The sequence below is a fragment of the Talpa europaea genome, assembly GCF_964194135.1.
Source record: "Talpa europaea genome assembly, chromosome: 1".
NCBI classification, from domain to species: domain Eukaryota; kingdom Metazoa; phylum Chordata; class Mammalia; order Eulipotyphla; family Talpidae; genus Talpa; species Talpa europaea.
Genome location: NC_140073.1, coordinates 47,990,111 through 48,013,463, shown reverse-complemented (window position 1 = coordinate 48,013,463; position 23,353 = coordinate 47,990,111). Strand labels below are relative to the sequence as shown.

The following is a 23,353-nucleotide window of genomic DNA, read 5'->3' as shown; positions in this document are numbered from 1 at the left end:
ATTCAGGATTTCTCCCTGCCTTCCTCTGGGTCATGCCGAGGGCTCCAGAAAGCAGTGGGGTTTCAAATGCGCGCGTGTGTTTAGGGAACACAACACACAGGTGTGGGTGATGGTGGAAAGTCAGGCCGAGCGGAGCTCACACACCCGCAGGACTCGTGGGAGGCTGCAGAGACCTCGAGAGATGCTTGGCCAAGTCCAGCTCCTTGTTTCTCTGAAAGGGGGAAACTAAGACTGAGCGAGCCGGTGGAGGACTCGCCTGAGCTCACACTGGCAGAGGAGAAGGTCCCTTCCCCGCTCAATTACCCGCCTGCAAAGGCAGGAGGGCCCCTTCTTTTTCGGACTCCCCAACCCCTCTGGCAAGGAATCCCTTTGTGCTCCTCCCTGGGGGCGAGAGGCTGCGCTTTCGAAGTCTTCGGGCGAACACCAGGTGTTAGTAAATTTGGGAGAAGCTGGGGAGGGAGTTAATGAGGTGAGAATGTAGGGTGGGGGCGGTGGAAGAAGAAGAAAAAGAAAAAAGCCAGAAAAAGCCCCTCCGGGGCTGGCTAGGCCCTTGTGGTAGCCGCAGCTTCGCGGCCCAGGGCGCCTCCTGGCGGCCGAAGGCGGCATCGTGCCAGCCCCGCGCGCCCCTGGGCCCAGCCCACGCCGGGCGAGGCCGCCTTCGCGCGGCGCTGGGCAGCACCCGACCCCGCGGTCCTGAGCAGCCCCTGCTGCACGAAGACGGTGGCCATTGCAGCTCTCACCCTCCCCTTCACAGACTGAGGAGCTGATGCGCAGGCTGAGCCCCCATGTCCGTGTCCTCTCGTGCTTCATGATCCACGATCTCGCAGCGCGCGGGTAGAAGAGGGAGCGGCCCCTGGGCGCGTGGCCGCCGTGCGCTGGTCGCGAGCCCACCTCACACCTGCGGGCTTCAGTTTCCTCACCTGTGTGATGGGCCAGGGCTAGTAACCTGTCCCAGAGTTGCTGTAAGGAGCAAAGGTGACCTTGGCAGGTAAACAGTCTTAATAAAAGGGAAATGCATTGTGTCCGAACCACAAAATGTGTGTTCTCAGCTGACCGGGGGGCTCCACTGAGGCCCCGCGAAGAGGGAGAATTGCTTATTATTGTAGGGGAAATAATCCAGGTGCGGGCCGGAATCTGTTCCAGCCCCCAAGCTGGACCCCTTGGTCCTCTCCTTTCTGCGCTGTCCAGGTCCACGTCTCTTCGGGCTTCTCCTTCGGCCTCTGAGCGTCTGGCCGTCCCGCTCAGTCTCTCCCTGCCTCTCTCTGCCTCTCTGCCTCTCTGTCTCTCTGTTCTGGTTTCTTAGGGGCCTTTGGTCCCGACGCCCGGTCCTTCCCTCCGCAACCGGGCCCCAGCCGGTGCGCGCCAGGCAGCGGCCCGACGGCTTGGTGGACACGGCCCGCCGCGCGGGGGCATCTCCCGAGCCAGCCCCGCGGGATCGCGGCCGCGGCCGGGCCAGTGCGGGGCTGGAGGCGACGCCCGGCGCGCGTGCGGCCTCGCGGGTCCCCGACCCCTCCTTTGTAATTTGAATAAAACGCCCCCCCTCCGGCCCCCGCCCCGCGCGGCCCTAACCCGCCGCCTCCTCTCTCCGGCTGCAGGCGGCGCGCGGCGGGACTGTGCGCGGCTCCTCGACGCTGCGACCCCGGGCGCCCGCCGCGCCACCACGATGAGGGCTCGGCCGCGGGTCTGCGAGGCGCTGCTCTTCGCCCTGGCTCTCCACACCGGGGTGTGCTATGGCATCAAGTGGCTGTAAGTAGGGACCCCACGTCCACGCGCGCGGTCCCGGGGAGGGGCGGCCGGGAGGCGGCAGGGAGAGTGAAGGGGCACCCTGCGCGCACGCAAGACCCGGGGGCAGAGGTTGGCTTGGGGGTCGGAGGCCCCAGCCATTCTTCTCTTCGGCCTGCTTTTCCTCGGTGAAATACTGTCCCTGGCTCCCCGAGGGCTGGCGGCAGGAGCGAGACTGGGGAGACTGGACGTGGAGGGCCCCTGGATGCCCCAGCCCTGTGCCCTGAGGAGCGCGCAGGTCCTCGCAGGGGCGGCTGGAAAAAGACAGCGCGGAGCGAGGGGCGCAGGCAGGGAGGTCTGGGCCTTGCACACGGGCTCCTAATGTTTCCTTGCCAGTCTCCTTGCTTTAGCTGGAGATCCTCCAAAGCAATCCTGACCCGCACACCTGGGAGACTTTGGGCAGTGGCACCCCACCTCTCAGAACCTCAGTGTCCTCTTCTGCCAAAGGAGGCAAGAATATTTACCACCGCAGATCAGAGGAGAGGCGGCGCATGAAAGACGCCCCTACACTGTCAGATGTTGTGCACATGTGAGGGGTATTGCTTCAATGGCCATTATTAAAGGAGGGGTGGGTGGGAGAGGAAGCGCCCCTCCATTCAGCAGGAGGGAGTGCCGGTTCTGCGCAGGACTGCGGGCCAGTGCCGGCAGATGGAGAGAGGATAAAACCCAGCCCTTTCCTGGAGGAGCTGCCCTCCCGGGCTGGAAGAGATAAGCCCAGGCTGTAAATAACTCCAAGTGCCCAAAGAGAGACCAGGGCCTGTGTTGTGGGGGCCTAGAGGAGGAGAGGCCACCTGCTTGTGGGGGGGTCCATATTTGGGGACCTGGGGAGATTTTTCAGGCGGTGCCCTAGACCGGGCCTGAAGAATCTCTGGAAATTTGTTGGGTGGGGGCAGTGGGAAGGAGGGCACTTTGGGTGGAGAAGTCCAGGACTGGAGGAGGTCTGGAGTTCGGGCCGGGGTGGGGAGCCATGCAGATAAGACAGGCAGGGGACAGATTATGGGGGCTGGGGAGAGATTGTGAGGAAGGTTCGTGGATTAGCTGCAAGACAGGGCGATAGTGGCTGGGCCACCAGCAAACAGTCTCGAGGTCACTGGCTCTGCCCTTTCTATGACTGAGTTATCGATTAATTAACTGGTGATTCAGGAGGGGAACCCCTTCTTGTGTTTCCTGTTAGCATGGAGAAGTCTGGGTTGAGTGGCCTCCCACCCTGGGGCTCCGGCTCTACTTAACTCCTCCTGATTAGTTTTATTGAACAATCAAGCTCCTTCCTTCTGCTGACCCTGCACCGTCCCAGCTGATGGGAGAGTCCAAGCTGTCTTTGCCCGTTGCTAGCATTTAACAGATAAGGAAGGAGAGGAAAAGGTTCTGCTGAAGAGCGTAAGGCGTGGCAGAGGCTAAGATGGGGCTTGGGTAGCATTTGCTGCTCATCAAGCACTGTGGACACGGCTGTCACCCCCTCTGAGAGGTGTGACTTGCTCGAGCCCCCAGCCTGGCATGTGACTAGTAGGAGCAAATGGCCAATTAAACCCAACCCTGCTGCATAGCTGCCACAGGCATGGCTTCAGCTTAGTGATACTTTACAGGCGCCTCTTGGGAGAGATGGACACATGAAAACTATGAAGCAGACTTTGGGCTCTGTCCTAGGAGAGAAAGAGTGGGACCCCAGGGGAGAAGTAGTTCGTTGCACCTCAAGGAGTGATTTGGGGCTGAGTTTGGAAGCGCAGGTAGGATTCTGATGATCAAGGATGGACTGGAAAGGCGGTACAGCAGGAGGCAGGACCGTGCCTGGGGGGAAGCAGAAGCCAGGAATCCTATTCCTAGAGCTTTGGTCATTTACTTTTGAGGTCGATAATAAGACCATTTTACAAAGGAGGAAACTAAGGTACAGAGAGTTTCAGTAACTGGCTCAAGGTCACACAGCTAGTTTATGGTGGCTATGGGATTAGAACCCAGGTGGAGGCTGAATCTTTTGATAAATGGTTAAACACTTGCTAGATCTTAAGCTAGAGAGGGACACAGGAGAAGGAATGGAGTTTAAGACTAACAACGATGCCTGTGTGCGTGTTTGTATAGATTTGTATATGTTCATATGTACTATTTCATTTACTCTCCCATCCGCCTTGGGAAGTGGGTCCTGCTATCACCCCCTTTCAGGAGAAAAGACTATGGAGACAAAGGTGTCTCTAGCAGTGTCACAGCCAGTAGGCAGCAGAGTTGGGACTGGGAGTTAAGTTATCTGCTCTGTGTCCTGTTGGTCACCAGGATCACCAGGTGGTTGGGAACAGAGAAATGGACGGTGGGGGTGGGACCTAGAGCCTCGTCTAGGAGACTCAATGTCCTACAGTTGTCCCCGGGGCTCTGCTCCCGGGGCTCTGGAAAGTAAACTGAAGATGAAAGGGGCGTTTGCACAGGAACTAAAAGCAGATGTGGCCGCATGACCTGGAACGCCCACCTGTTGGGGACCCGGGACAGCCTGCGCTTCCTGGTGGGAGGATGTAACAGAGAGGGGTCGGAACCTGGCTGCCCCTGGAAGCACCTGACGAGAAATAACCCAGGGACCCCTCCCCTACCTCATCCCTACCCAGACCAGTTGCTGGGAGACTCTCACACCAGCCAGTGTCAGGGGACCCGGGTGGACCACCAGCCCCTTCTCTGGCCACCCTAGGCTAAGGGAGGGTAGAAAAGGCCCCAACTTCCTATGAACCCATAGGCCTGCCTAGCAAGGAGAAAGGCTCAGGGTAGCCAAGAGGGCCCATGAAAGCCACCCATTCTCTGGGACCAGCCTTTGGAAGAAGAACCCTAAGACCTCCCAGAAAGTGTATAACTGCTCAGAGTGCATGAAGGAGCAACAGACCAAGGCAGGAGCCGGGCCCCAGCCTGAGCTATCCCAGTTCACTCACCAGAAGCCTAAAATGGAACTGAAAGAGGCCTGGTGTGCAATCTGAACGTCGGCGCTAGCTCACCTCCACCTCACATTGGCTGTGGATGTGTCTGGGTAACTCCTGCCTTTCTCGGTCGCCCCGATAACAGAATGGAATGGGGAAACTGAGGCCTGGAGAGGGGCAGTGGCTTGCCCGAAGTCACATGTGGGGTGAATGGCCGAGTGAGTTGGAACCCAGGGTGCAATCTCTCAGCCAGTCCCAGGAGAAGCCGGACTCCCAAAGCAGAGACCCTCAGCCACCCCGGAGCACCCTTGGCACAGGCCTTGCCTGTGAACTCTCAGTTCCCTCCTGTCCTCTCTTCCACCCTCTCCCCCAGACCCCCATCCCTAGATAACCAAAATGTTTTCAATTAGGGGTCTGCTACAGTGAGGCAAGCTGGAGGAAAAGTCCAGACGGGTAACTCCCCCGCCTCCCGCTCTACTCCTTGATTACCTCCCCAAGGGGGACTTAGTTAGAAATGGTCATTACCACTAATTACCAGATGACCGCATCGCCCTCCTCAGGAGTGGAATCTGCTGTCTCCCGCCTCCTGGTCTCCCGGCCCGCATGCTCCTGTGGGCCAGCCATTCCCAGCACTCTAGCAGGCGGCCCCCCACACCCTGCAGGCCTCTCTGTCCCCCACCACATTCTTCAGCAGCTCCTTGGGCCTCCACCCGCCCCTCGCCCACAGGAGCCTCCCTCCTGAACTTTAGCTGGGAGTGCCCTTGTAGCACCTTCTCAGAGGCTGATGTTTGATGACTTTGGAGTGGCCCGGAGTCCCCAGCCGGTAGGACCCCAGGCACCAGGACCCCAGGGCACCCTCCTCAGGAGCGATGCAGCTGGCTGGCACTCAGGAGTTGTCTGAACAGAGGCCCTCCTTATTCTACTTGACTTTAGCAGGATTAAGCACCCACTGTGTGCTGGGGTTTTCTTGTGTGTCTCATGATTCTTTCCACTGTGAAGCAAGACTGGCCCAGAGGGGAAGGAGGAAGTTGAACAGAGAGGCTCAGGATGGGCTGAGTGTTGACTCCACCAGAGAGGAGACCCTGGAGGGAGGGAGAGGCCAGGTCTGCAGGAGGATGGCTACAGGAGGAGGTGGAACCCAGGTACTGATCGGATGGGGTGCCTCAGCGTCCCCTCTGTAGACAGTGGGGGGATAGTAACCCCCCAGGACAACGCTTCCAGTATATTGTGGTGATGGAATGAGGCATGAAATGAACAGCTCTGTAAACTGGAGGTGTTGTGCCCGCGTGCGGGCCTTATGTGTGGACAGTGTTTGCTGAGTGGGGGTGGAGAGGTTGTTAATAACCAAGAGGATGACATCACCCACCTCTGTGTGGCCACACTCACTCAGCCTGACTGCAGAAAATTAGACAACAGGTTCTCTGAGAAGGTGCCCCAGTGTAGGTGGCCCTGGTGGCTCAGAGGCTCGGAAACCAGATAGTTTCGTTTAGGCCAAGAAGGCAGGCCTGAGTCTGCTCTGTCTCTGCGTCCAGATACACCAAACATTTCCTGGTTCAAGATTTGGGAAGTGAAGATGGGACGAGGTGGCAGTGAGGTAGATTCCCCAGGACATCCACAGTTGATCTCAGGCAGGCTAGATTGTGTCACCTGAGCCACAGATCCTAGGCCAACCCCTCTTGCCCTGGGAAGATTTCTATATTTTGGAGTTGCAGGAGGGCATGGCAGGGAGTGCAGGCAGGAGGAAGCAAACTACCTTACTAGCCCTCAGTGGAGCAGGCATTCAGCCCTTACAAAACCTCTGGGGGTGTGTGTGTATGTGTGTAGGGGGATTGTCTCTGGACTCCCTCTGCCCTAAATTCACCTGGCAACAAGTTAGCGGATCCCTTTAATGAATGTTCCAAATGCTTCAATACATTTTTTTATCTAAGTCTTACCATCACTTCTTGAAGTAGAAATAATCATTTTCTTATACTGCAGATGAGAACCATGAGGCCAGACAGGCTGGATAGCTTGCCCATGTCACATAGCTAGTGCCCGGAGCCTGTGCTCTTCCTGGGCCAGCCCATGAGCTGGAACTTCTGGGCCATTACCTTAAAGATCTATGTCATGATGTCATGTTCATTATCAATAGTCTGAGAAGAATTGGTGCTTAGTGCATATTTCTTCCATAAGTAGGCCAAGTTCCTTTATTCATTTGGGTGCAGGAGCAGAAGGAAGGGCATTCCTGGCATCAGGGAAAGCTGGGGCAAAGGCATGGTGATAGGGCCCTCTGGGAGAAGCCAGGGGTCTGGTATACCCGGATCTATAGCACCTAGAGGATGAGAGACTGGAGAAGGTTGGGGGACAGGTTTCAAGGGGCTTTGGATGTCAGGTCATAGCCTTTGGCCTTGAAGAGATGGTCACCAGCAGCCCCTGGGGCAGTTACCATAATCGTCCACCTCTGAGCCCTTAGCATGTCAGGCCTGGACAGAGCATGTAATGCTCTTTGTCTGAGTTAATCCCTCAGATAATGCTGGGAGTTTGTGGGACAGGAGAGGTTAAGGGGCTTGCTCAGGGTCACAGCGAAGTGATAGGGCCAGGAGTCTACCCAGGTCTGTACTGTTCCCTGCTCACCAGGCTGCCTCTTTAGGGACCTCGGGCCAGGGGTTCTCAGAGCTGGGCCTCACCACGTCTCAGCCCTGCCTGGGTGACAGTTGCCATGGTCACACAGTACCGCACCCTTCTAGCCTCTGATTCGAGGAGGTGCTGCTTGATACCACCTGCTCCTCAGAGAAGGCCTGAGAGAAAGGCAGCTCCAGGCTGAAGGGCCTCAAGGACCTGGAAAGAAATTAGTTCCAATAATGTCTCCAGAGGTCATAGAGACCCTCTAGGCCAGCATGTCCCAAAGCATGGATGAGGTCTGCCCTCCTCCTTGTGCTTCGCAAACTTGAGTTAAACAAAACCAAGCCTTTTCTTTGCTACGAAACTCAGGGTCTTTATTTTATTTTATTTTATTTTTAAAGATTTATTTTTCATTTTTACAAGGCCAGATACACGGGAGGGTGAGAGGATTCACCAGAGACAGAGTGGGGAACAGAACAGGCAGACTGATGAATACACTGCTGAGGGGAACAGCGGGCGAGTCAGGAGAGGTCTGCCGCGCCATGTGGGTAGCTCCCTGGCTGGCTGGGGATTGATGTAACCGTATATCATGACTCTCCAAGGCAGAGGGGGGTGGGTTTGGGGGGTAGTATCTCATGTTCCTCTAAAGTACTTGACCATGGATCCCTTTTTTCAGTGTGTTTTACTGAAACTCATTCTGGGAATTACAGTTGGCAGGTACAGACATTGAGGCCAGAAGAGATTTTTTTTTTTTTAAATGAAATACCATTGTTTTACATCCTTGTTAATGTCTTGACAGTATACAGTTTCTCTCCTTGGGCGTAGTCACTGTAGCTCCCCCACCACCAAAGCACCCATAGTCCTCCACATTAGTACATTCTGCACTCTCTCCGCTGCAGCACCCCCCACCGCCCCGACTCCACTAACCCCCGCCGCTCCCCTGATACCTCAGCAATATGGTCAGTTTTCCAGGTTTGGTTTTAATGTTTGTCTTTGTCTGATCTTTTGTTTAGTTTCTCTCTATTCCACATAGAAGTGACAGCAAACAGTATTGCTCTTTGTCCTGACTTATTTTCCTTAGCACAATCCTTTCTAGTTCCATTCATGTTGCTGCAAATGACATGAGCATATCTGTTTTGATTGTTTAGTATCCTATTGTGTATATACACCACAACTTTTTTTTTTTTTTAAGATTTATTTATTTATACAAGCACTGGGTACAGTCAGAAGTGCGGGAGGGTGAGAGAATTCACCAGAGCCAGAGCGGGGAGCAGAGCAGGCAGAAGGACCCAAGTACACTGCTGAGGGGAGCAGCGGGCGGCAGGAGAGGTCTGCGCGCCATGTGGGACCCTCGCCCAACGACCAGGGATTGAACCGGCGCTGCAGAGGCTGCGGGCAGCTTTGCAGCCCAGCGCTCAACCGCTGCGCCACCAGGGGAGGCCCACACCACAACTTTTTGATCCAGTCATCTGTTTTGGGGCACTTGGGTTGCTTCCATATCTTGGCTATTGTAAATAGTGCTGCAGTAAACAGAGGTGTGCGGATTTCCTTTTGAATTTTGATCAGTGTTTTTTGGTAGATCCCTAGGAGTGGAATTGCTGGGTCTTATGGCAGATCCATTTTTAGTCTGTTGAGGAACCTGCACACAGCTTTCCATAGGGGCTGGACCAGTCTGCATTCCCAGCAACAGTGTAAGAGGGTTTCCTTTTTCTCCACACCCTCGACAGCACTTGCTGTTTCTGGCATTCCTGATATGGGCCACTGTCACTGGAGTTCGGTGATATTTGCATTTCCCTGATGATAAGTGATGATGAGCATTTTCCCATGTGCCTGTTGGCTATCTGTGTGCCTCCTTTGGAGAAGTGCCTGTTTAGCTCTTCTGCCCATTTTTTGATTGGGTTATTTATTTTCTTTTTGTTGAGTTGTATGAGCTCTTTGCAGATCTTTGATAAGAGTCCAGAGACAGGAATTTTCCTAAGGTCACACAGCAGGTTAGTGTTTAAGTCCAACTTATCACAAAATTGAGTCACTCTTTAACCCTTTAAAAAATCCTTTGCATGGATGCGGGCTTAATAATTAAATGAAGCAATAACTGGTTCATCATCGCTTAAATGAAGCGATGATGGGAAATTCCTAACACATATGGTACATCTAATAAGTGTTTGATTAATAGTATGATTATGATGATGATGATAATCTAGCACTTAACATGGTGTCTGGCACTTACGGGTGCTTGGTGTTGAGTGAGTGGTGAATAATGGGAAATAATTCACAGCTGTGGATGTGAGTGCTTGTGAACTGGAAATCTGTTTTTTTGTTATTATTATTATAATAAAGCTTAGGTAGACAGAAGTCATGATCATGTGTTATAAATGAGGTCTAGGCCCTTGAGAGGGACAGTGACGTCCCCCAGGTCACATGGGGGACAGGAGGAGTGAATGTCCTGCTGGAGACTGTGCTTTGCCTTCCAGCAAAGGCTTGCAGAGCCCATTGAGTTAAGGAGAGGCAGAAACCAGTAGAAGCAACGCAACTTTTCATGACCTTGTTTTCCCTTCCATTGGTTATTGGTTTTTGCCTACTTACAGGGCATTGTCCAAGACACCGGCGGCCCTGGCACTGAACCAGACACAGCACTGCAAGCAGCTGGAGGGCCTGGTGTCCGCGCAGGTGCAGCTGTGCCGCAGCAACCTGGAGCTCATGCACACCGTGGTGCACGCCGCCCGTGAGGTCATGAAGGCCTGCCGCAGGGCCTTTGCTGACATGCGCTGGAACTGCTCCTCCATCGAGCTCGCCCCCAACTACCTGCTTGACCTGGAGAGAGGTAGGGAGCCAGGCAGGGCCACCCGAGAATGTGGGGTATAGGTGGATTGGGGAAGGATGGGATCAGATCTAAATATATATGTGTTTAGATATGTGGGTAAATTCATGGGTGGATGGATGGGTGGGTGGGTGGATGATGAATGAATACAGAAGGATACAGGCATAACTGGGGTTGGTATTAGGCATACTCTGGTGAGTGAAGAAATACAAAGTGAGTGAATTACTAGCCCAGGGGAGGTTGGACGACAGACAGTGCAAATGCACGTGTATCCTAATGCATGAATGAAGGAAGAATGATTCCAGGGAGGCTCTAGGGAAAAGAGTATGTAACAAGAATGCCCACCATCGGGGCACACAGGTTTGCAACAGGTTAACTGGAGACCAGGGTGAGTACAGTTTCTGTGAGATGCACAAGGTGATGCAGGGACCAGGGAACATCTGTGGAGAAGACTTCCTGAAGGAGGTGGCCTCTGGGATAGGTTTGTGGGCAGCGCCATGTTCCCCCTGAATGCTCAAGGGGAGAAGGTTTCCTTGCCTTGGCTCTGGCGGTTGCCAGCTCTCCTCTGCATTCCTTGTTTCGTAGCTGCATCACTCCAATCTCTGTTTCTGTCATGTCGCACACCCCTCTCTGTGTCCAAAATTCCCTCTTCCTGTGGGGAGACCAATCATTGATTTAGGACTTGACTTGGTATGACTTCATCTTAGCTCAATTACACCTACAAAAAACCCTGTTTTTAAATGAGGAGTTATTCACAGGTGCCAGGGTCAGGACTTGAACAGATCTATTGTTGGGGGTGTGGGGACAGATTTCAACCCACAGCAGGCTCTCTTTGCATACTCATCTTGCCCATTGGTCACTGGTTCTTTGTAAAGGTTTATTTGTTTGTGCATATAAGAACTGGGGTACAGGCCAGAGGTGCAGGGGGTGAGAGGATTCACCAGAGACAAAGTGAGGAACTGAACAGGCAGATTGGCTAAAATACACTGCAGGTGAGGCAGGAGAGGTCTGCTGCACCATGTGGGTTACTCACCAGCGATTGGGGGATCAAACTCTAACTCGTGCTGCAGTGGCTGGCGATAGCTTGATAGCACTGTCTTTAACACCCTGTGCCACCAGGGAGGCCCAAGAGTTCTATGTGGAGCTCAGGGAGGGGCCTTCATTTCTGTAAAGGGGCCCCTAACTAGCATGGAGTACAAGGCAGCAGGTGGAAGTATGGAACTGTGTGTGTGAGTGAGTGAGGGTTGCCTGTGGGTGTGCACGGCTCTGTGCGCCTGCCGGTGCGAGCGTGTGCGTGGCAGCCAGTGTATTTATGGGAGAATGGGAAGGTGACAGATTCATGGCCAGAGTGTTGCCCAACCTCCCTCACCCTGGTCACAGTCCCTGTCCATACCCCACCCTGCAGAGGCCACTAGGCACCAAGAAGGAACCCTTCAGGCCTGGGTGGAGTCCTATCCCTGGGTCAGCCACACCCCACTGACCCTAAACCTGTGGCCCCACAGGGACCCGGGAGTCGGCCTTCGTGTATGCGCTGTCGGCCGCCGCCATCAGCCACGCCATCGCCCGGGCCTGCACCTCCGGTGACCTGCCCGGCTGCTCCTGCGGCCCTGTCCCAGGTGAGCCACCCGGGCCCGGGAACCGCTGGGGAGGATGTGCGGACAACCTCAGCTACGGGCTCCTCATGGGGGCCAAGTTTTCCGATGCTCCTATGAAGGTGAAAAAAACAGGATCCCAAGCCAATAAACTGATGCGTCTACACAACAGTGAAGTGGGGAGACAGGTAACCACCCACCCCACCCACCCCAGAGGGTTGCCATTCATTGGAAAAGGGCCACCAGCTGTGCCCTGATGGAGGGGGGAAGAGAGAGGGGGGATGGGCCCTGATCCACCCAGACTAATGTGCTCCCTGACTCCCTCAGCTCTGCCCTCGCCAGCTGCTTGGGCCCTGCTTGGCTCCTCCTCTTCCAGGGGGTGCACCGGGATTTGGGTTGGTGAAACGTTGGAGCAGAAGGAGCACTGAGTTTGGAGCCAAGAGCTCTGAGCTTCTGCCTTGGCTCTGGCACTCCACTCGCTGTGTGATGCTGGGCGAGTCACGTCCTCTCTGGCCTCAGTTTTTCCCATCTATAAAATGGGAGGGCTTGGTGCTCTCTAACCCCATCGGCTGTGTTCTTCAGGCTTTTCCTGGGCTGCAGTTGGGTGTGGGAGCAGGTGTGGAGTATTCCTTACTCTAAAGAGTCGTCTCCTTGGCTCTAACAAAGACTCTGAAACTCACACCAGCCCAAAACAATTTTCCCTCTCGTTTGTTATTAATAATGTGTCACTGATTCCCCACCAGTTCTACAGAAGGTTGGGAGAGTGAATGTTAAGTGAATGGAATGTTGTTACTTTTTGAGAATTGAAAAAAAGAACAACTGTATTTTAAGCTGCGCACCAGACACTGTGCTGGGTGCTCGGCTCCTTTCCTCTGCTGTGGTCTACAGAACAACCCTTCTTATAGATGGTCCCGGGAGAGGGGTGTCGGGTGCAAATGGCACCTCCTCACCTCTTTCCTGCAGCCTGTAAACCCCTTACAGAGGCACCAGGTGCGGCAGAAAGAGCTTAGGGAGCTCCACCAAGGATACACAGCACCGGGAGCCCAGGTCTGTGGGACTCCAGAAGTTTCCATGTCCTCACCACCTTCCTCACTGGTCTCCCACATGGAAGAATTCTGGGATGTCCAGTCCATCTTTGGGCTTTTGGGGAAACTGAGGCCAAATCATAATGTGGGTCTGTAGCAGACCCTGGCCAGGGACCCAGGACTCCTGCCTCCCAATCCTGCCTAGCCTTTCATCCATCCATGGGAACCTAGCAGGCCCTTCACCCATCCCTGTCCCCACCCATGTGCAGGCCCGAGCCTCTGGCTGCTGGACATGGCCATCCCTTTGTGAAATGCAGTCTGTAAACAATGGCCTCAGCGGCAGGCACACATTGGGCCTGTCCCTGGGCCCTGGTGCAATGCACTGGGCTCCCTGAGGCCATGTGCTAAAGGGCACCTACCCCTAACTGCAGAGCCTGAGGGCAAACTGAGTTTACTGCTCAGGCCTCATGAAGCCCTGAGGAATTGAACATAGTTTTCCTTTATTCCATGACTCAAAAGTACCCTTGAGAGGTTGCACATGCCCTGCCCTCACGTTCACACCAATCCTGTGCTCTCTACCTGCTTTGCTGAGCCAGTTCCAGATTGTTGCCCAAGTGAACTCCCTCATTCCTGGCCCTGCAAAGGAGGAAGGAGCCTTGGGACCTAACCATCTCCCTCACTAATTCTCCAAAGGCCTACCCTCTGTGTGCCTCAGTCTCCCAATCTTTCTGATACAAGGGTAGGCCTGGGTGACCCATAACCCCTGCAGCCATGTGCACAGGGCAGGCAGGAGGGCTGGCTGGGTGGAGGACTCCAGTCTTAGGTGCCAGAGGGAGGGTTAAAAGGCTGCAGAGGCATGTAACTTAGGTCCTTCGGGTACACATGGGGAAACTGAGGCCCAAGGAAGGTGATGGGGCAGATACTCACACAGCGAGGGCTACAGTCTCCCAAGCCCGGAGCCTAGCTAGTCCTTCCCGCTCAACCATAATTATTATTTAGACTGAGTTTTCAAATCCAACATGTTTGTAACTTTTATAGCTCACAAAATCCTTTCATATATGTCACCTCATTGAATCCTTAAAACTGCCTGTGCAGAGTAGCAATTACCTGCCTGCGCTGATGTGGGGAGATAGGGCTACTGGGGAAGTGGTTGCTTCAGGTCATGCGGCAGGGACACCCCAGGAATTCACCTCCTACCTCTTCTTCCCTCCTTTCCTTCTCAATTTTTTTTTACCCACCCCCTTCTTTTTTTCCCCAGCAAGCCATTAGCCTCAGTTTTGTGTGAGAGGAAAAAAACATGGAACAATTAAAGCCATGGCTTTTGGAGTCACCCTCAGATCTGGGTTCAAGTCCCAGCTCCATAATTCTATAGCTGTGAGACCTTGGGAATGAGCCAGCCGCTCTGAGCCTAATTCCTCTTTTTGAAATGGGGGCAGTAGTATCTCCTGTGAAAGGCTGTGGTGGTGATTAAGCCACACTATACGCTAGAGTACTTGGTAGACAGTAGGTGCTTGATAAATGAAATATTTTATCCCTGCAAATATCACTATCTTCCTGCCCCCCAGGTTGGAAAAGGACCTGCAATGCCCCATATTTAGAGCAACCAGTTCAATCACTGGAGGTCTGGGGCTGCGATGACTTCCCGAGAGCACCCAGCACTAGGGGAAGAGGGTGTGGACAGGGTGCTGGGGCAGGCCAGGGAAGGGGGCCCGGCCACCCAGCCCGAAACCCTCCCCTGTCCACAGGCTCTGCGTGCCTCTCTGGAAATGAAGTGTAAGTGCCACGGGGTGTCTGGCTCCTGCTCCATCCGCACCTGCTGGAAGGGGCTGCAGGAGCTTCGCGATGTGGCCGCTGACCTCAAGACCCGCTACCTGTCGGCCACCAAGGTAGTGCACCGGCCCATGGGCACCCGCAAGCACCTGGTGCCCAAGGATCTGGATATCCGGCCTGTGAAGGATTCAGAACTCGTCTATCTGCAGAGCTCACCCGACTTCTGCATGAAGAATGAGAAAGTGGGCTCCCACGGCACGCAGGACAGGTAAGGAGAAGGGTGGTTGTGTTGCTTGTGCCCCACCCCAAGTCAGGGCCAGGCCCACAGTGGGGCCTTGGTTGGCATTTGGGGCGTGGGGAGTCCCCATGGTTAAAGGGGATGGTCGAGGAATGCCGAGTGGAGGTGCCAGGGTCCAAGCGACCCTCAGCAGGGCTCTGGGAATGGCTGTTGTGTGTCTTGCCCAGAAGGGGGCCCCGGAGAATGGAGGCTGGGGTGAGTCTCCTAACCCCACCTTTCTCCTAGTGGGGGAGACAGACAGGAAGAGACCGTGACTATGTGGGTAAACTGGCCAGGAGAGAGGCTGCTCGAAGGCCTGGCTGAGAGCAGTTCTGAGGGGAGATTTGCTAAATGAGTAAGTGGAGGCTAAATATCATACGACTTGCTCATCAGACAAGTAAAGAACTGAGGCACAAGGAAAGGTGGGTGCAGCAGCGAGTCCCTGGCCACACAGGAACCGGGCAGTCACTTTTCAGAGGGGCAGCAGGGACGCCCCAGCATTCTGCCCAGAGATGGTGCTCCCTTGTCCCTGATATGCATGCACCCCTCCTGGGCCCAGCTGTTTCCCACTTTCAGAACTGGACTGGGGTCCTTATAGCCCAACGTGGCTGCTGCAGTCAGCTCAGGATTTGGGGTGGAGGGAGGCGGGGAGGAGCAAGTGGTGATTGCAGACCTACTGTGTACCCGGCAAAGATTCCGGGAAGCAGCATTTCCCAGAGGAAGCGCAGTCCCGGCAAGCTGCACCAGAGTTCTGTGATCACATGTTTGGGGAATTCTCTTTGGTGATTCACAAGGCACGAGAACATATCACAGGCTCAGGGGCTCCGTCTAAGCAATGTTTCCGAGAGGCGTTTGCTGTGGAACTCTTTTATTAAGGAGCCCCTAATAGCATTCCACAAAGCTAGTGTTCTGCGGGGTTAAAAGAATATTGAACCAGAGAGAGGGTGTCTGAGAATGTGTCTGGCACATAGTTGGGGCCCCGCCAGCGTTTGCTTCCTCCGCAGCCCACGTTCCTGTCTCCAGAAGAGGGGGGGCTGCTTTGGGGGCTCCATCCTCAAAAACCAGGGGAGCAGGGTCTTCAAGGAGGCCCGGGGTCCCATCTGGAGGCCAGATTGAGGGGTTCAGTGGAGTGAAGATGAAACCAGGAGAGGCCAGGGAGACGGAAGGAGCGGGAGTCTGGACTGAAGCAGCAGGGGTCGGGGGAGGAGGATTCCAGAGCCCAGAGGGCCTGGCAGGAGCCTATTGAGGACCCTGGGCAAAGAGAGGGTCTCCCTGGCTGCATGGAGGTCTGCGTGTGGTGGGGAAGGACAGTGTTTACCCTGATGCCACAGCTCTCTAGCTGGGAAGCCCTGAGCAAATCCCTTCACTTACCTGAGGCTCAGCCTCATCTTTCGTGCAGTGGGGACAGTAACCCCTTTCGTGCAGTGGGGACAGTGCTCCTGGAGGGTTGGTGAGTGCTCCTCGGTGCTAGACCACTGTCCCTGGGAAGGATTCATTAATGGCAGCCCCCTCCTTCCTCCCTGACTGCCAAGGCTCTTCTTTCCCAGCTTCCCCCACCCCACAGCGCCCAACCCCTTCCTTGCTTTTGCAGCACTCCCACCCCTCCAGGTCTCCTTCCATGCTCAGCTCTGCGTCATTTCTCTGGGTGGGCCTTTGCAGACATCTGTGTTTGTCAGCTTTTTTCTACAGTGACTAACGGCCCCAATATTTCAGTAGCTTACATTACAGACACAGTGCAATATATATATATATATATATATATATATATATATATATATATATATATAATAGCCAACCCTCTACATGAGGCTTTGCAGACCCAGGGGTGGGAAGAGACATCCAGTGCTCTGATTGTCACAGAGGAAGCCCAGGGGGTCCTGACCCAGTACAGATGTCAAGTAATATTTCCTGGAGGGGGGATACATGAGCTTTACTAAGTGAGGGGATTTGGGGTGCTGGAGGCTGGATGTAAAAGAACTTTGTTAACTAGAAAAGACATGTGTACCGGTGGCGTCTTTCCAGGGGCTGGCCCTGGCCGGGGAGGTTGCCCTGCAGGTCTCCTCATCTAGCCCCAGGAACTGCCGCCTCGGCAGCATCATTGTGCCAGACCCCAGCCCTCTTGCCCTGCTTCTTCCGGAGGCCCTTGCGACCTGAAACCTGCCCTCTGGCAGCTTGTGCCACCTCCGTCTGGGTGCCAAGCATTCCAGTAGTCCTTCCCGTCCTATGATCCGTTCTCTAGGCCTTCCGGGCCCTGGCACTATCATAGGCCTGGTCTGGCTCTGGCGTGGAGGCCGGGTTTTCAGACCTTGTGTATCAAGGTTTCAGAAATAGAAATGAACTTTGCCCCCTTCTTACCACCCAATCCCGGAGGAGTCATCCAGAGACCTTCAGGATAAGGCTGAAGGGAACCAGTGGGGTAGTGACTAGACAAAGCTCAGAAAGGCTAAGTGACTTGCCTTAAATCCTAAGTGGTAGAGCTGGGGCCTGAACCCAGATCTGTCTGACTCTGAGGCAAAGGTTTTTCCCTCTCTTTCCTCCTACCTCCTGCCCAGACTGCTTGCAGCCCCCACTGCAGGCCACCTCCTGACTCTCCCTCTAGGTGCTCTCCTCCTTCCCATCCCATGGCCTTATCCCAGCTCAAGCCTCCATCTCTTACACAGCTGCTGCCTGAGTGCCTACCTCCCTGTCTCCATCCCTACGCCTTCCATCATTCTCTCACTATTCTGACATTAGGTTAAGTCCTTTGCCTTTGCTCAGGCTGTTCTTTTTGTCCCCAACACCTTCCTCTTCCTCTACAGCTTAGATTCCTGCTCATCTTTCATGATATAACCTAGATGACCCCTCCTCCTCCAGGAAGCCTTCCTGGACTGTGTTTACCCTATGTGACCTTGGGCAAGTTTCGTCCCCATTCTGTGTCTTAGTCTCCACATTAATAAATATGCAGGTTGGATTTGGTCATCTGTAGAGCTCTCCCATCTTAGATATTCAGGCATTCCTTTCACCGTGGGACTTTGGGGACCCAACTGTCTAGCCTGAGTTGAACTAGAGGCTCTGCCAACCTGCACAGGGGTTTTTCACTGGATAGAAAAAGTGAAGGCAACAGAAGAATACTGTTTTAAGGAGCTTCAACATCTTCTGATGTTGTTGATGATGATGCAGCTGATCCAGGAAGAAATGTAGTCTTGGCAGACATGGGGTCTTCCCTTTTGGGGTAGAGGGGTCGTAGGACTTGGTTCTAGGACCCCTGGATTTAACCCTGCCTGCTCGCAGACTCCCATAAGACCTTGAGCAGTCTGCTGTCCCTTTTCCGTCTGTGAAGTGGGCTTACTGATTCTGCAGGTGCAGGACCCCACGTGCCTCCAAGGACCGGAGCACCTGGCTCCTAGGGCAGCTGACCGACAGCCCCCTCTCTCGACAGTGTGTCCCGCACTCACTTTGCCTCACCTTCAGTGCCATTTTGTCTATTTCAGAATTGATCCTGGGAATTAAAAGTAAAAAGGACCTTTACTTTTGTGAGGGTACAATTAAAACTTAAACATGAAGATGGCATTTCTAGACAGACTCATTTGAGGCTCCTTCAAATATTTAACAATAGAAGAAAGGAAAACAGACACATTCAAATAAAATACCGCTATCATTTTGACAAATGTTTATTAAAATACAGGGGAAAGTTAGAAGTGCCTTGGGGAAGAGCATCCTTCACAGGTTCCTGAAGTTCACGCACCTTCTGAGGGGACGGGGCTGCAGGCTGGTGTGGGGCTCTGAGCTGTGGAGGGCGTTTCGAGAGCACTCACTGATGTCCCCTCCCCCAGGCAGTGCAACAAGACATCCCACGGCAGTGACAGCTGCGACCTCATGTGCTGCGGACGCGGCTACAACCCCTACACGGACCGCGTGGTCGAGCGGTGCCACTGCAAGTACCACTGGTGCTGCTATGTCACCTGCCGCAGGTGCGAGCGGACGGTTGAGCGCTACGTGTGCAAGTGAGGCCCGCGCTACCCCTGCGGGGCTCAGCCCCTCTGGGGCCCCCGAGGCCAGCCGGCGTGTCCTGGTCGAGGTGGAGCACAGTGGATTTTTGCTTGTGAATTCCAGATGCCAGGCATTGAGGCGGCTTGGCCTTTGCCTCCACTCAGAAGCCACCAGAACAGAAGGCCTGGCCACCCTGCACGGAGGGCCTGGACATCAAAGGAAATGGACAGGATTAAAAATAACCTGGCAGCCCAAGGCCCTTGAGTGCCCACTTGCTGCCTTGCAGGCTGGTCTAAGAAGCCAAGGGCTTGGCAGGACTGCTATGAGCCTGACCTTTCAGGGCCAGGGACACCAACCTCCCAGGAAGGGAGTCTGCCTGCCCTCATCAGAATGTTCTGCAGGCCCAGCCTGTGCGACCCCTTGGCCCCCCGGGGTCTGAGCCCTCTGGGCCTTGACATGGAACCACTAGCTTGGGTTGTAAATGTTTTTTTTTGTTTCATTTTTTCCTTCCTCTGGGATGTGGGAGCTACAGAAATATTTATAAAACATAGCTTTTTCTTTGGGGTGGCTCGCCTCAATTCCTCTTTATATATTTTATATATATAAATATATATATATGATGATCTATATTTTAAACAAGCTTTTTAAACAGCTGTATGAAATAAATGCTGAGAGAAGCCCAGCCCGCCCCTGCCGTTTCTGGCCTTCTCAAGTGAACTCCTAAGATCCTGGGGCTGGCGGGGTAAACGCTCCGGTTTCCAGGCCAGGCGGCTTCCGATTGATGTCCCTTAACTTCCCTACTCCCCCCACCACGCTCTGGCCCCATCTCCCTGTAAGATCTCTTGGTCAAGGGCGAGGACAGACGTCTTGAAACATAAACCCAGCTGGCAGATTCTTTGTTCCTCAGGGACACGCACACAGGCTTGCAGAGCCTGGCCTTGTCGTCAGACCTGCTGAGCTGGCTTGGAGAGAAAACCCACCCTGGTGCTGAGGACACAGCCTCAGGAGGCTGTGCAGACCCAGACTCCAGTCAGCCCTGGCGAGTTCTCTGTGGGATCCCTTAGGCCTCAGTTTCCCCATTTGTAAAGAGGATGGTGGTGGAGAAGAAGGTCAGAAGTTGGGGAAAGCCCCTGCCTGCTGCCTGGACCAGGCTGGCTGCAGGGTGTGGGTGAGAAGTGGCTGGTTTCCGGTGCTGCTTGGAAGCTGTGGTCATCAGGATTTGTTCCTTGCGTGCATGTGGGGTGCGAGGGCATGGAGGGTCAGAGGGATGGCAAGGGTTTAGAGCAGAGCGCTCAGAAGGATGCTGAGGTGGTGGTGGAGAGAGGATTAGGGTTCAGGCTCAGACACGAGGAGATTGTGAGATCAGTTTGGTCCCAAGTGGAAACACTGACTAGATGGGCAGACAGTGGAGTTCTGGGGGGAGGCCAGGGCTGAGATAACCTGTTTGGGCATCATCACTAGGGGTGGGGCAGAAAAGCAAAGAGGACCAAGGCTTGGGGTCAAGGAGATGACAAGGAAAAGAGGCAAAGGGACTGAGGAAACAGCCAGGGAGACGGGAGAAGCTTGGGCTCCTGGCTGTTGCTCAGTGCAGACAGGTCCCGGGGCAGGGTCTCCACGTGCACAGAGGATCCCTGCAGCTCCAGCATCCTGTCCTGGCACATGGGCAGCAGGGATGAGCAAGAAAAGCATCTTCCTTGAGCTTGGTCCACAGTAGGTGTCCCCAAAGCATCTAATAACTCAGGAACAGATATTAATCTCCTTCATCTCGTTCTTCCTGTGGGGTGACCACACAAGACAAAGGATGTAAGAAGATGTTGTAAACTGAATTCCTGTGTGTGGGAGACACAAATTCTGAGGGGAGGGCTCTTCCCTGCTGACAGCCTGCCGAGACACTGCCTGCAGGGGCTGTGGCAGAGGGGCCCTCAGAGACTGGGGAGGACTCCGTGAACTGAAGCAGGCCCCCAAGGGCGGGCCACATAGCCTGGACACACCCCCAGGGATAGACCTTCAGAGGCTGGAAGCTGGGAGGGCTGTGTGGCCATCCCCCAAGTCCCTCCCGAGAGCTTTCAGTGGGGTGGCCGCACCGAAGAATTACAGGCTAGAAAGAACTTTGAGGTCAGTCTTCAGGCTGCCTCTCAATCTGTTGTGCAGATGAGGACATTCCAAGATGGCAAGGGCCTTTCCTGTGGTCATAGAGCTGATAAGACGCTGCAGGCTGAGGGGTGGGGAGGTGGGGGTGGGGGTTGTGGTACAGCCCAGCATGGGATTCCTGCCAGCATGTCCGCTGAAGACTCAGCCTCCACTGCACACACCCCTGCCTGGAGCATGCTTACTCACTGGCCCAGCCCTCCCCTGCTCCAAAACCTTCATTGGCTCACTGTGGTGCACAAAAGCAACCCCCAGTTCCCTTACCTGGCATGCGAGGCCACCCCACCTTCAGGGTGACCCTTCTAGTCTTATTTCCTGCCACTCCAAGGCAGGCCCTCCGCTCCAGCCACAGGCAGGCCACTCGTCCGCACCTAGACTATAACCTGACTGCCGGCATCTGCCAGTTCTCCTGCAGGTCTGCAATGGCATCCTCCCTGTCAGAGCCCCACTCAGCATTCACCGCCACTGCCACAGAGCCTTCTCGGTGCCCTTGGGCTCCCTGCAGCCCTCTGAACCTTTAAAGCAGCCTCATGCTCACAGCGGCCAGCCAGCCAGTCAATGCCCATTCTTTCTTCAAGGCCCAAGTGAATGTCCCCCTTCTGGGAGGGCTTTCCTGACTACACTCAGCCTGGGTCACTGGCCACCTCTGCGTCCCCAGTTTTCTGCTCCTGTCACATTGCACTGAGAAAAATTGCTGTACTGGTCCATATTTTGTCTTTGTCTGCCTCGCCCACATGTCTGGGCCTCCTCAGGGGCTGAGACCAGCCCAATGCACCTGTGAGGCCCTGGGATCTGGAGGCGGCATAATAATTCAACAAAAAAGTTGAATTTGGGGTGTCCTTTGTACCTTAACCAAGACAAGTAAATGAGGAAGCCAGACCAAGGACCCAGAATGACTCTCAAGGGGTGGGTGTAATCATATAATGCTCCGTTATTGCCAGCCCAAGCTGTGCAAGTCCTCATAAGCTGCACAACAGCCCCAGGTGGCTGTTGTCATCACCATGTGACAGGTGAGGAAAGTGAGGCTTTGGGAAACGAGGGAACTTACCCAGACCTTCTGATGAACTTCGCGCAGCTGAGGGCAGCTCAGGGCCGGCTGCCCCTGCTTCTTTTTCCTGAGTCCTCACTCTGCGAAGCAGGGGATGAGTAGGTGGAAGGCAGAGAAGACTATTTCTGGCTCAGGACAGGAGGCCTAGTTGGGCCCTGACTCAGTGGGCCCAATGTACTGCAGCTGGCCAGCGCCTGGGCCTGTTGTGAAGCCCCGCACCCTTCGGGCTGCTCAGGGGCTGGGCCACCGCTGGGGCCTGGAGGGCTGGTTCCTGCACTGCTCCTCCCCAGCCAAGTCCAGGTTCTAAGAATGTAGCCAGGCTGAACCCCCTCACTTGGGGGCTCAGTCCTCTTCTTGTATGAATTTCAGAAACTCAGGGTTCAAGTGTTATAGGATCTCATTGTGTTTAGAGATTTAGCACCATAAAACCTTGATAACTTGGACTTTCAGGATAAAAATTCTCAAACCATTGTATCCAAAGCCCTGTGAAGGCCTCTTGGGCCAATAACCAATCCAAAGACGTGAAAAGTCTCAGGAGTTGAACTGTGGCTGTCAGAAAGCTTGTCGCAGGCAGGATTCCCAGCCTAGGCCGTGGGCAGCCCTCCTTCCTCTGGAGGTAGCACTCCCAGACTGGCTCTGTGAAGCCCAGCAAGTCCAGGAGAGAAGGAAACTCCTCAGGGGTGATAGTACCGGTCACTCTAAGGAGGTTTCTGAAACCAAGTGTGGGAGGCTGGCTGGAGGCCTGGGAGAGAGGGCCTGGGGAGGGAGACAAGAAGGCGGCAGAGAGGAAACAGGAACTCTGGAGAAGAGGGAGAGATTACTTTGGTGGGAAAGGAGAGAATGGACAGATAAGCCCCCCTGGGGAGGCAGGGTTAGGCCAGAGGAACAACCCAGGGAGGTGGGGCCCAGCCCAGCCCTGAACTGCCTGAGGTCTGTTATTGCTCAGGTTATGGGGTCCAGCTGCCAGGACACTGACCACGCCTCCTGCAGGACATGGGCCCTCCCCTGGGGCCCCAGGGCCAAGAGGGGATGGGGGTGCTTAGGGATGGGAGGCAAGAATCCCCACATCTTTGCTGCTCTCTTGCTGTGTGACTCCAGGAAGCCACTGTGCCTCTCTGGGCCTTTCACAGCCATTCTGAGGGGTAAGATCCAGTATCTTTTTTTCATTTTTTTAAAGATTTATTTATTTTTTTAATACAAGAGCTGGGGTACAGGCCAGAGGTGCGGGAGGGTGAGAAGATTCACCAGAGACAGAGCGGGGAGCAGAACAGGCAGATGGACCAGAGACACTGCAGAGGGGAGCAGCAGGCGAGGCAGGAGAGGTCTGCCGCACCATGTGGGACTCTCCCTGGCCGGCCGGGAATCGAACCCACGCTGCAGAGGCTGCGGACAGCTTCACAGTGCTGTGCTCAACCCGCTGTGCCACCGGGGAGGCTCC

The 23,353-nt window shown here is 54.7% G+C and overlaps 1 protein-coding gene across 2 annotated transcripts; it reads left to right on the top strand.

Moving 5' to 3' along the window:
- Nucleotides 1–1,663: 1,663 nt before the first annotated feature.
- On the top strand, nt 1,664–18,737 carry WNT11 (Wnt family member 11; the record flags this gene model as incomplete). 2 transcript variants are annotated; one of them, XM_084238657.1, is made up of 5 exons in its annotated part: nt 1,664–1,746; nt 9,854–10,089; nt 11,589–11,866; nt 14,449–14,741; nt 18,563–18,737. In XM_084238657.1, the coding sequence occupies 5 exons, from the start codon at nt 1,664–1,666 to the stop codon at nt 18,735–18,737; spliced, it is 1,065 nt and encodes a 354-aa protein (XP_084094783.1). The 2 variants fall into 2 exon arrangements, with proteins under 2 accessions (XP_084094783.1, XP_084094784.1); XM_084238658.1 differs by lacking the exons at nt 1,664–1,746; nt 9,854–10,089 and having other exon boundaries at nt 11,547–11,702.
- Between the last annotated feature and the right edge of the window lie 4,616 nt (nt 18,738–23,353).